The 12,333-nt window shown below is 40.3% G+C and overlaps 1 protein-coding gene across 1 annotated transcript in view; it reads left to right on the plus strand.

Annotated features, from left to right (window-relative positions):
* The window catches only part of LOC106136510 (vinculin), a 52,343-nt gene that overhangs the window by 33,399 nt on the left and 6,611 nt on the right, over positions 1-12,333 (plus strand). The window contains exons 18-22 of the mRNA XM_060951531.1: positions 88-181; positions 590-785; positions 7,240-7,467; positions 9,167-9,296; positions 11,254-11,366. Coding sequence (XP_060807514.1) covers positions 88-181; positions 590-785; positions 7,240-7,467; positions 9,167-9,296; positions 11,254-11,366 — 761 coding nt within the window. The remainder of the gene's footprint in view (positions 1-87; positions 182-589; positions 786-7,239; positions 7,468-9,166; positions 9,297-11,253; positions 11,367-12,333) is intronic.

Genomic DNA, 12,333 nt, shown 5'->3' on the forward strand with positions numbered 1-12,333 from the left:
CTTCAAGATCCCTATATCAAAATAAGGGTACATTTTTTGCGAATAAAGTCACGGGTGAAAGATAAATAAATAATCATTTTCTTGCAGGCGAGCTGATGCAGAAGCACACATATTTGTGTGAGGACGCGATCCGCAACAATGACTCCCAGAAGATGGTGGATAACACCTCGGCTATTGCTAGGTAAGTTGTGATGGTCAGGTAAAACGTCGCGGGTAAGAGTGATGTGATGTAATGTAAAAAATTAATACAATAACGACGATCTTTATTAGGACTAGTTTGACAATGTTTAAGAGGGCGTGGGTTTAGCTTTAGACATGAAGTCTTACAAACTTGAGATTCTTTTTTAGGCGATGGGCTAGCAACATGTCACTATTTGAATTTCAATTCTATTATAAAGCCAAACAGCTGAACGTAGCCAATCAAATCAAATCAAATCAAAAGAAGTCTTCAAGACTGTTGGATCTGTCTACCCCGCAAGGGATATATCCGTGATTATATGTATGTATGTAAGGCACCTTAGGGTAGCTAGTGATACAGATTTTCAGTAATCGCACATAAAAGATTTACAATTTTTTTTTTATATAACAGATTAGCAAATCGCGTACTACTAGTGGGCGGAGCTGAACGCGATAATACTGAGGACGCGGAATTCGCTCGCTCGTTATCCGCCGCCCACCAACGTCTACAGGCCGCCATCCCCCCCGCCGTGCTCAGGGCCAAAGATATCGCCCTCGGGGATAGGCAGCAACCCGCCGTGTCTGCGTGGAGGACTGCCAATTCTGAGGTAGTCTTACATGAGTTTTGTCATAGTTGGTTACGCACTCGAGCACAGAACAAATTAGTGGTTTTATGAGTAGTCGGAAGTTATTCAATAAAAGCTCGTCTGGTTGCGCATAAAGGCGTGTTGGTCCCAACACTAATGTACGGGAGTGATCAACTATCACTGTGGCAGAGAAGCGCGAAAGCAGAATGGAAACGACAGTGTTTAGGAATATGATCGGTGTGAAAGTCAGAGACAGGATGGGGAACAGCCTGATAAGGGAATGTCGTCATGTTAAAGAAGATTTAGTGTGACAGGAATAGAAAAAGGAATGTTTAGATGGTTTGTTCATGTCGAGGGGATGAATGGAAACAGGTCGATTAAGCAAATGTACAACCTACAAGGATATTGTGAATCGGAACAGAGGGGAAGGCCTTGATGAAGGTTCTGTTGAAATATGAGGTTAAGAGTACCCGAAATCGAGCATCGGTGGTCGAATCGGTAAGGTATCCGATTAAAATGCGTGATACGCAGAAACGCACAGGTTCAAATCTCACCTCGGACAATGTACCAATGACCATTTTTAACGTTATGTACATTTGGTTGAATAATAACCGATGCTCTTACGGTGAGGTAAAATATTGTGAAGAAACTTGCACATTCAGGCAAATGAATGTGTAGTCATGAATTCAATACGGGTTAGGTTCCCCTGCAAAGGTTGCGGGGGTCACATGGGAGTCAGACAAAATAAGAGAGTTAGTGGGGGATGTAGCTGAGGTATCTCGGCCATACAAGACGGCCCAAGTGAAAATTGCAGCCCTCAATGAAGCCGTCACGCCGAAGGTTCTTCAGGCAGAGGTGTCCAGAGCTGGAAAATGTCCACTCGGGCAGGTAAAAGCTTTAGGCTCGCGCTGAATAAACTGGGGCAGTCAAGTTACTTTCCCTGTTGCTGCGGCCAATACACTGGTAACAGCTGGGCCTCAAATTCAAATTCAAATTCAAAAACTTTATTGTAAAACATAGGTAAGTAGTACAGATCTGTTACATGTGTTTATAGTATCACTATGTTTTATCCTGGAGAGGATGTACAATAGTTAAAATATCGTTAACATTTATGTTTGATCATGCATTAAAACAAATAGAAGGAAATTATAAATTGGCACATTAGGTATATTATTAATTGTCATTTAAAAAATCATTTATCGTGTAATAGCATTTATCTAATAAAAATAATTTTAATGTCTTCTTAAAGTTAAAAAAATTGAGATCCTTGAAACTCTCTGGCAATTTATTATATATAACAGGGGCCATACCAAATATACTTTTCCTTAACAACGCCGTATTGTGGCCGCCCACTACCAACTTGTGTACATATTGTGGTCTAACATGCTCTGCCCTCCTTCTTGTATCCCTTATTTTCTTGAACAAGTGTGGATTTAATTTTACAAATACACACAATTCAAAAATATAGATACATGGAAATGTCAATAGTTTGAGAGACTTGAAATGTGGCACACAGCTGTCTTGAGTTTTTAAGGAACACATAGATCTCAAACATCTTTTTTGTGCCCTAAAAATGGTTTCCTTATCCCTTGAGTTACCCCAAAATATTACTCCATATCGCAATATTGGCATAACCAGACCATGATATGCTACAACACACGCCTCTAATTTAATTTTTTTTGCTTATTGGAAAAGCGCATATGCACATTTATTTAATTTTTTGCAAACATCAATTGTATGACCATTCCAAGTTATTTTATTGTCAATTGTAAGCCCTAAAAATTTGGTTGTCATTACTTCTTCAATCTGTTCCCCATTAAAATTGATCGATACATTTTGTACACTTTTTTTTTGAGCAAATTGCATTAATTTAGATTTTTTCATATTAATTTTCAAATTATTGACTTCAAGCCATTCTATTATGTCACGTAATACATTATTTATGTCAGTTTCATATTCATTTGGGTCATTACACTTTATTATAGCTGTACTATCATCAGCGAATAATACCATATGCTGTCTAACATGTTTTGGCATATCATTGATGTAAATTAAAAATAATAATGGTCCCAACACACTGCCCTGCGGGACTCCGAATCTATTAATACGATGTTCCGACAAGAAGGTCTGTTCTTGCTTAGTTTCATTGCATAGACGGTTTATCTCAACGTACTGACCACGGTTATCTAAATATGATGATAGAAGATTTAATACATTTCCCCTTATTCCATATGCGTGCAGCTTATTTAACAATCGCCTATGGTTAACAAAATCAAATGCTTGAGTCATGTCTGTATAAAGCGCACATACTGCGTTCCTATTATCTACATTATGCATTACAATGTCAAGTAATTTATAAATTGCCATGTTAATTGATCTATTTTTCCTAAATCCCATTTGTTCGTCACATAATGAATTTTGTCAGATACTCATAAATAGCGTCGTAAAGATATTTTTCAAATATTTTTGTGAAAACAGATCCCAATGCTACCGGTCTGAAATTAGACATATTAAATTTGCTTTCTTTTTTATGTAATGGTTTTATAACTACTGTTTTCAGTGACTCAGGAAAGATACCAGCATCTATGCACATATTTATTATCTGACTCAGATGCTGAACTATCTCTTCATTTACAAACTTGACCACTCTAGTAGAAATACCATCAAGTCCAGTACTATTTTTGTTGTTTAAGGTTTTGATAATACGTATTACGTCTTTAGGTGAAATGGGCTGTAGGAACATCGATTGTGATTGTGTGTTTATATCAACATTATTATTTAAATTATTTGATAAACTTTCAATCTTACTAATGAAATGTAAGTTAAAAGCATCTGCAATTTTCTTAGGATCCGTAATAATGCATCCTTCCTTTTCAACCTTTGTAATGTACTCCCTTGTACGTTCTCTTTTATTTATGATTTGCCATGTCGCTTTAGATTTATTTTCTGCTTGATTAATATAACAGGAGTTTTGCGCTTTTTGAGTTAAGTTAACGATTTTCCTTAATTTCTTGCTATAGTTTTTAAAATTAGTTTTATTTTCATTTGATGCATTTGTTCTATATTTCCAAAGAAGCGTTCTTTTGTTTCTACAGCATTTTTTTATTCCCTTAGATACCCATTTGTTTTTCTTTATGTTTCGTACAATTATAGTTTTTTCTGGAAAACAAAGATAATATAACATTTGGAAATTTTCTAAAAAATAATCAGCGGCTACATTTGGATTCTCTGTATCGTATATACCCGAAAAACCAAAATCTTTTACATATTTTTTTAAAATACTTAAATTGTCTGACCCTGATTCACGTTTTTTTACATTTATTTTCTTTACTGGTATTTCTATTATTTGAGCCGTGTGGTCAGATAAACCGAATTCTTGCACATAAGTTTTACATTCTCCTTGTATATTGTGAGCGTAATTGTCGATACATGTTTTGCTGCTCAATCTAGTCGGTCTTTTTATTTGCAATATCAAATTATAACCCATAAGGAAGTATTCAAAATCTAAAGCTAAGCTACATCGTTTTAAAATATCAATATTAAAATCTCCACATATTACAACTTGCTTGTTAGAATGAGCACATAATATTTTTAAAATAATATCCAATTTATCGTAAAAAGTAGCTTTTTAGCGGTTAACTTGTTATGTTTGCCTCTTGACGGCTCGGACGGACCCCTCCTCTTAGTAAGAGTGGTCGGCTGCAAGAGTGATTGGCATGAAAGCTCTGCTCATGCGCTGCTTCAGGTGCATGGGTATCCTACCAGGGCCCTCTGTCCCTCCCCAGTGGACAGAACTGACCTGTGTCACCGATGCAGTAAAGCGAGGCACCTCTCCTCAGGCTGCAATGTGAAGGTACCCTGGTGTGCAGTGTGCCACCTGGCAAAAAAGCCGGATAACCATGTGATGGGGGGTAAAACCTGCAACCCATTATGTATCAGAGGACGGTTGGCAACGACGACGCCTCCAACTGCGCCTACAACGGCGCTCGAGATGGATGCTGAAATAGAGCACTGATGCCAAGCCAGCAACAACTGGCCCTAGCGGTATTGCAGTGCAATATCAATCACTGCGCCCGTGCTCAGGATCTTCTCCTACAGCATATGGTGCAGTGGAGCATCAGTGCTGCCAACAAGGCGGAACCCTATTTCGTCCCGCCACATCCAAGCTGGGTTACGGACACTGAGGGTGGGGTTGCTAATACCATTCCCGAATAGGGGAGGGGGGGGGGAAATGGAGAACGACCACCCCTGAGTGCTGGCCCGGGGTGCCGGGAGAAATTATAGTGAAAGCAGTGTATTTCGCCCCATCTAGGCTGCGAAGCGATTTTGACGCCCTTCTATCGGAGGTGGGCGAATCATTGCTGGAGCGGCACCCGTGCCAGTCATGGTGGCGCCAAGTCGCCAGTATGTGGTTCTCCCGTCACCGACTTGTGTGGCAGAACTCTTGCCGACTGGGTGGTTGCATTGGGACTGTGTGTCCTAAACCGGGGCACTGCCAACACCTGTGTACGATGGAATGGGGCGTCAGTAGTTGACGTTTCGTTCGCAACTCCATTAGTCGCAACACGACTCACGGTTTGGCGTGGTTTGAAAGATGTGTAGACCCTTTCTGACCACCTGTATATCAGAATGTCGGTCTCTAGAGCGACCTCGGCGCAGCCATTATGTATATTTGTAAAATTAAATCCACAATTATCCAAGAAAATAAGGGATCCAAGAAGGAGGGCAGAGCATGTTAGACCACAATATGTACACAAGTTGGTGGTGGGCGGTCACAATACTGCGTTGTTAAGGAAAAGTATATTTGGTATGGCCCCTGTTATACATAATATATTGCCAGAGAGCTGAAAGGATCAAAATTTTTTAAACTTTAAGACTTTAATTAGAAAAATGCTATTATACGATAAATGATTTTTTAAATGGCAATTTATAATATACCTAATGTGACATTTTATAATTTCCTTTTTATTTGTTTTTTTTTAATGCATGATCAAACATAAATGTAAACGATATTTTGTGAGTGATAATTAACTATTGTACATCCTCTCCAGGATAAAACATAGCGATACTATAAAGACATGTACTACTTACCTATGTTTAACAATTAAGTTTTGAATTTGAATTTGAAAAATTTGCCACTTAGTCAAGGGGTCAATCGTCTGAGAGACCGGTTCCGGAAATGGAGTCTAATCAGCCTCAATACCGGCGCAGCAGAAGAGATACTACTCTGGCGAACGCAATTAACGGACCAGTCCCTCGCCCTTGATAAAAAGGGCCTGCCATTTCCGGTAGTCACTCTGGAAAGTTTGCAATGCTTTCATGAGATGGTCAGGCCCACCCTCTGCCAAAAAACAGGTGTACTAGTGGTCGGAAGAGATTGCCACTTTCCGACGCACCTGTAATAGGGCCCGTCGGGAATACACTCGATGTGGGCGGCGGAGAAACAGGCTGTCGGGTGAGTTGGGAGCTCCGGTATGAGGAACTAGGTGAAGCCAAAAAGGCCCTGCCCATCGCCATAGTGCAGGCCAAGGAGAGGTCTCATACTGAATTTTTGGCCACGCTAGATAGAGCCCCTGGAGGCGACCATACAAGGTTGTGCGCAACAAATTGCAAGGCACTCCCCCAACAAAGTCCCTTGAACCGGAGCTCCTCCGTACTGTAGTGGAGGGACTGTTCCCCACAGTTCCGGAGTTTGTCCCTCCGAGAATGGCTCTCCCCGAGAGAGAGTCCTCAGAGGAATTTGGGGTACAATCGGTTAGCGACGCAGAGATGGAACTGGAAATGGCGCTTACACACCTTGGAGACCGCTTACGTCACCTGTTTGAAGATTGTCTTCGGACAGGGCGGTTCCCAGGCGTGTAGAGAAGGCCGACTCTGCCTCCTGAGGAAAGAGAGTCGAGAGTCGGAAAAGTGTTCTGCTACGCATTTGCGTGACAAGCTTGTGGCCGCGTGAAGGCGTGCACTTTATCGTGCGCGCCTACTGCCTTACCAGGGTCACTCCCCGACCCTGGGATGGAAAGGGCGGCCAGCAACTTACTGGTCGCCCATTACAGCAAGATTCCCGGCACAGATGCGCCGGGCAGCCAGAGGTCATCGTGGTGAATTGCCTGCGATCCCATGATTCCTTTAAAATGGCGCACGGGGGGGTTATAGTGGGTATGCTGATACATTAGGTGCCCGAAGTCCCACACTCTTTCGGAAGACCAGGGGGGTTGTCCGTAAAAAGGATTTCCCCTTTAATAACAAAAAAAAGGTCAGATGGGAGTCGCTTCATGTAAGAACCTGACTCACCCCATCCAGGATCCATGGTCAAAGGCATACCTTGGGCTCCTCTCCAGAGTGGTGAGGGTACTACCGGGACTAAAGCCAGGACGAAGAGTACCCGAAATCGACGAGCTCGCACGAAACGAGTTATGAATGTCTCCCCCCTCCGACAAAGAGGCGTGATTTATGTGACGCATGAATGTGTTTCCAGATAATAAAGTCGTGCGGCGCCGTGGAGTCCGCGCTGGCGGGGCAGCACGCGCCGCCCGCGCCGGCGCTGCCCGCGGCGCTGGCGGCGCTGCGCGTGGAGCCCGCGCCGCCGCGCCCGCCGCCGCCCGCCGCCGGGCCCGCGCCGCCGCGCCCGCCGCCCCCCGCCGACACCGACGACGAGGGCGAGGACATCTTCAGGAGGCAGCCGCATCCCAGTCAGCCTATACTGGTGAGTTTATTGAGAGTGTTTTGTCCTAGCCGCGCTCCGGAACTTGGCTACTTTGACAATTTGAGAAGAAAGCGCCATGGGCAGGGATTCCACCCGTAAATGGTCGATATCCCCACCTTGCACTTTCCACCACCACTCTCATATATAATTAACCTTTCATTAGAAAAAGGTGAATTCCCCGAATAATACCTTTACACAAGAAAGGTGATAAAGACAAAATGCAAAGTTTCAGACCCATTGCCTTAACAAGTATCTTCGATAAGGTAGTGGGAAAAGCAATGCACACAAGATTAACAGATTTTTTTTTTCAAAATATCAAAAATACTAAGAAATGAACAGAATGGTTTTCGTAAAGGTAAATCCACAACCTTGGCGGCTTTCAATCTGATTAAAACGGTAGCTGAAAATGTTGACAAAAAAATCGATCATTGTTCTTTGACATGAGCAGTGCATTTGACTTCGTCTCCCACGATAAACTCTTATTCAAATGTAAGCAATATATATAAGAAGAGTTGCCTGCAAATGGCTAAAAAGAACCCAATATACTGAAATAATAAATATCAATAAAAGTAATGAGGAAACATCGTTAAGGTCAAACCATCTTGTTAACCAAACCGGGGTGCCGCAAGGTACTATTTTGGGGCCTTTTCTCTTTATCATATATATTAATGACTTCCCAAATGCCAGCCATGCCTGAACATCAGTGCAACTTATTTGCAGATGACATATCAATAATAGTAAATAAAAAACCGAATTTCAATAATGATATCAATTGGACTATAGTAAATATTATCAAATGTTGAATAATCTACATGTAAATATAGATAAAACTTAATACCTTAGGTTTTATAATAGAAACAAAATATGTGATAAATTAACTGTACTCTCCTCAGATGGCCCTATACATACATGCAGTTAATGAAATAAAATTCTTAGGTATAACAATTAACAATATCAGTGTTCATGGAAACAACATATTAAAAATGATTGCTCAAAAATAAATCGTTTTGCTCTGTGGCGACTAGCTAAGTAAACTGACCGGAAAACTGCCTTAACAGCATACCACGACATGTCAATTGAATTCTGAGGTATGGAATAGACCATTTATCGAGGAAGGCTTTAGGCTATATAACATCACGCTGTAATTATTAGGAGCGAAGAAATAATGGAAAATGTGAAAAAAAAACTGGGTAAATTATTCATCCTTGAGGGCTTCAATGAGTGGTATTTCTTTTAAAGTGACAGGGACTACAAAACGGAACAACGTATAATTCTCAGACTAATTTTAAAAATGCGAAAGTCTGTCTGTCTGTTCCACTTTCATGCCAAAACCCTGGACAGATTCGAATTAAATTTGTTATGCATACAGTTAAAACTTGAATTCTAACATATGATACTTATTTTTCAAAATCAACCCCTAAAATACATAATGGGCGTAAAAACTGGGTCTAAAAAGACTACAAATGTAGGTTTCATATGTGGTCCAGGGGGGCACTACGTTTACAAGGATTTCCCTTAATTCCCGCGGGAACGGCAATTAACGGGATTTTCTTTTTTTAGCGACTGGATCCGCACGTTTAAACAAGTACCTTTTAAAGACTAGGCTCTGTCTACCCCGCAAGGTATATAGACGTGATCATGTGGAGCCGCTCACTCAATCCAGTGTACACAACCTCATTACCATGCTTCCTTGACCCAGGTGGCAGCCCACAACCTCCACAAGGCTGTACGCGAGTGGTCCTCCAAAGACAACGAGATCATCGCGGCAGCCAAGCGCATGGCCATCCTCATGGCTAGGCTCTCGGAGCTGGTCCGATCGGACTCCAAAGGTATCACCTGATTGACTGACTGACTGAAATAATGTAGAAAGAATATTACTCATAGATAAGCAGATATACAAGGAGCGTGTGGAGGGAAAGGTCGGAGTAGGAAGACCTAGACGAACGTATCTTGATCAAATTAAGCACGTCCTGGTAAAGGGTCAGGTCAAGAGTACCCGAAACCGCTTGCATGAAGAAAGTTACGAATGTGAATGAAGCGAAGGAAGTGTGGAGAGATCTTGGCAAGTGGAAAGAGGCGTGATTTTATGTATGTATGTATGAATATTACTCGAAAGATTATTTTGAACTAGCCATTTTTGCTCTTTCTTCCTTGCTAAAATCCCGGTGCCTTAAATCCTTGGGTGAGTCAGGTTTTTACAATAAGCGGCTCCTATCTGACCTAAGCAACCTCTGCAGGGGAACTGACTCATTTTTGGATCATGGTTACACATCCAGTTGTCTGAATGTGCTGAATTCTTCACGATATTTTCCCTCACCGTAAGAGCATTGGTTAGCACTCAAACTAATGTACATAATTTAGAGGAGTGGTGATTTGAACCTGGGGCACATGCATTACTTCTGAATTTTAGTCGGGCACAAGGTTAAGGTTGAATTAGCCATTATCATCTTAATATATTGCGTTTATTAAAACTGATTTATTTTCAAATTGTAATATAGTCACTTATGTACAGATTATATGCTTAAAATTGTATTATAGTTACTGCTTTAATTGTAAAATAAGGCTAATATTATTTACATTTCTATCATTTTCAAAAATTAAAACACACACCTTCATCAAATCTTCCTTTGCATATTATTGTAAATTAAAAAAAAATGGCGACTAACATTTATAGTAACGCTTAAGGTAATAATATAAAGCTAAATATATAAATAACACACTGAAAAATACAAAATATCTTCTTACCCGGAGGTCTAAAAAATCTATATTTGCCAATAGAACACAGTTTACATTAAAGTTACAAAACAATAATCTATACTAATATTATAAAGCTAAAGAGTTTGTTTGAACGCGATAATCTCAGGAAGTTCTGGTTCGAATTGAAAAATTATTTTTGTGTTTAATAGACCATGTTTTCGAGGAGGGCTTTAGGCTATAACATCATGCTGCAACTATTAGGAGCGAAGAAATAATGGAAAATGTAAAAAAAAAGGGGGAAAGTTATTTATCTTTGAGGGCTTCAATGATGCCCAAAATAACTATTATAAGATATAGCCAGAGATTACATCTTTCCCCTTGGAAAGGTGTAGTCTCTGGCTACCCCTCCGGCAAAATGACGTGATTTTATGTATGTATGTAGGTAGATACATACATACATAAAATCACGTCATTTTTCCGGAGCAAAGCTAGATAGCTTTATATATCCAGTCGCTTCGCTTTTGTAGGAATTTCCGAAAAATTTTGATTAACGTGACTCACATCTCATGGCTAATTGTAATATAATCAGTCGGCTTATATCAAGCTAATACCAATGTTGTATATTCACTGTGTGTTTGTTCATTGCTTTCTCCGGAACTTTAAGAGGTGGCATTGAATTTATCTGGTAAGTTGCTTTCATGTATGTATTATGTGTGTATAATGTAGAATATGTATATGTATGTCGTATGTAAATATGCTTATACATAGATAAGTAAATAAATTAATATAAAGCGTATATATCGCAAATTAAACTAACAACAAAGTAATAATATTTAGTTAATATGGACCGTGTGTGCCGTGTGGTTCCCGGCACCAGAAAAATAAATAGGACCGCTCCATCTCCTTCCCATGAATGTCGTAAAAGGCGACTAAGGGATGGGCTCTTAAACTTGGTAATTCATCTTCTTCACTGAACATGGCCTACTGGTCTTCTCTAGACTGATGGCTCTGTCTACTCCGCCAGGGGTAAAAACGTGATTATACATACATATGTATGTATGTATTGAAACATATGTTCTGTACCCCCAGGCAGCAAGCGCGAGCTGATCGCCACAGCCAAGGCAATAGCCGAGGCCTCTGAGGAAGTCACCAGGCTCGCCAAGAAGCTGGCGCTGGAGTGCACCGACAAGAGGATCAGGACGGTGAGCCTTTTACATACATACATATGGTCACGTCTATATCCCGTGCGGGGTAGACAGAGCCAACATTGACATAATCAGTACTACATTCATACATGTTTTTTAATGTAGACAATGTGCATTCGTCCACGATTTAGATTTAAGAGATCTATATTTGTAAATTGACGTCCTTTGAAAATGCTGCAGTGTAGTTTGTTCCGCCGCTTCTTCTACACATGCGCTTTGGAAGCGGTAGTAGTTATAATTAGATTTAAGTTATGTGACGTCAATAAGTGATACCTTGTATCCAATTTTGAAAATAAATCTATTCTATTCAACAGTCTTGAAAATACTGAATGGCAACGTTCAGCTGTTTGGCTTAATGATAGAATTGAGATTCAAGTAGTGACAGGTTGCTAGCCCATCGCCTTTTAAATGGTCATCTTATTTAGTTGTTGTCATATGATTACAGTGTCTTGTTCAGATCTGTTATTTTTTAATTGGTAATCTAAAGTAATATTATAAAGCTGAAGAGTTCGTTTGTTTGTTTGAACGCGCTAATCTCAGGAACTACTGGATCGAATTTATAAATAAATAAATAAATTGTTTTTGCGTTGTATAGACCATTTATTGAGGAACGCTTTAGGCTATATAACATCACGCTGCAACTATAAGGAGCAAAGAAATAATGGAAAATGTGCAATAATCTGGTAAAATTATTCATCCTTGAGGGCTTCAATGATGCCCAAAATAACTATTCCACGCGGACTAAGTCGCCGGCACAGTTAATATTGAATAACAGTAATAAGTATTAACAGTCTTGAGAACCCTGAAAGGCCACGAGGCCAGTTGTATGGCTTAAAGATGGAATTGAGGTTCAGATACTGACAGCTTGTTGTTACTAAAGTAGTCTAAAAGAAAATCCCAAGTTTATTAGCTTTTCTTTGAACCAAAATGTCCCGGGTTCGATCCTCGGTCAGGTCATGATGAC

The sequence above is a fragment of the Amyelois transitella genome, chromosome 25, assembly GCF_032362555.1.
Source record: "Amyelois transitella isolate CPQ chromosome 25, ilAmyTran1.1, whole genome shotgun sequence".
Taxonomy (NCBI): domain Eukaryota; kingdom Metazoa; phylum Arthropoda; class Insecta; order Lepidoptera; family Pyralidae; genus Amyelois; species Amyelois transitella.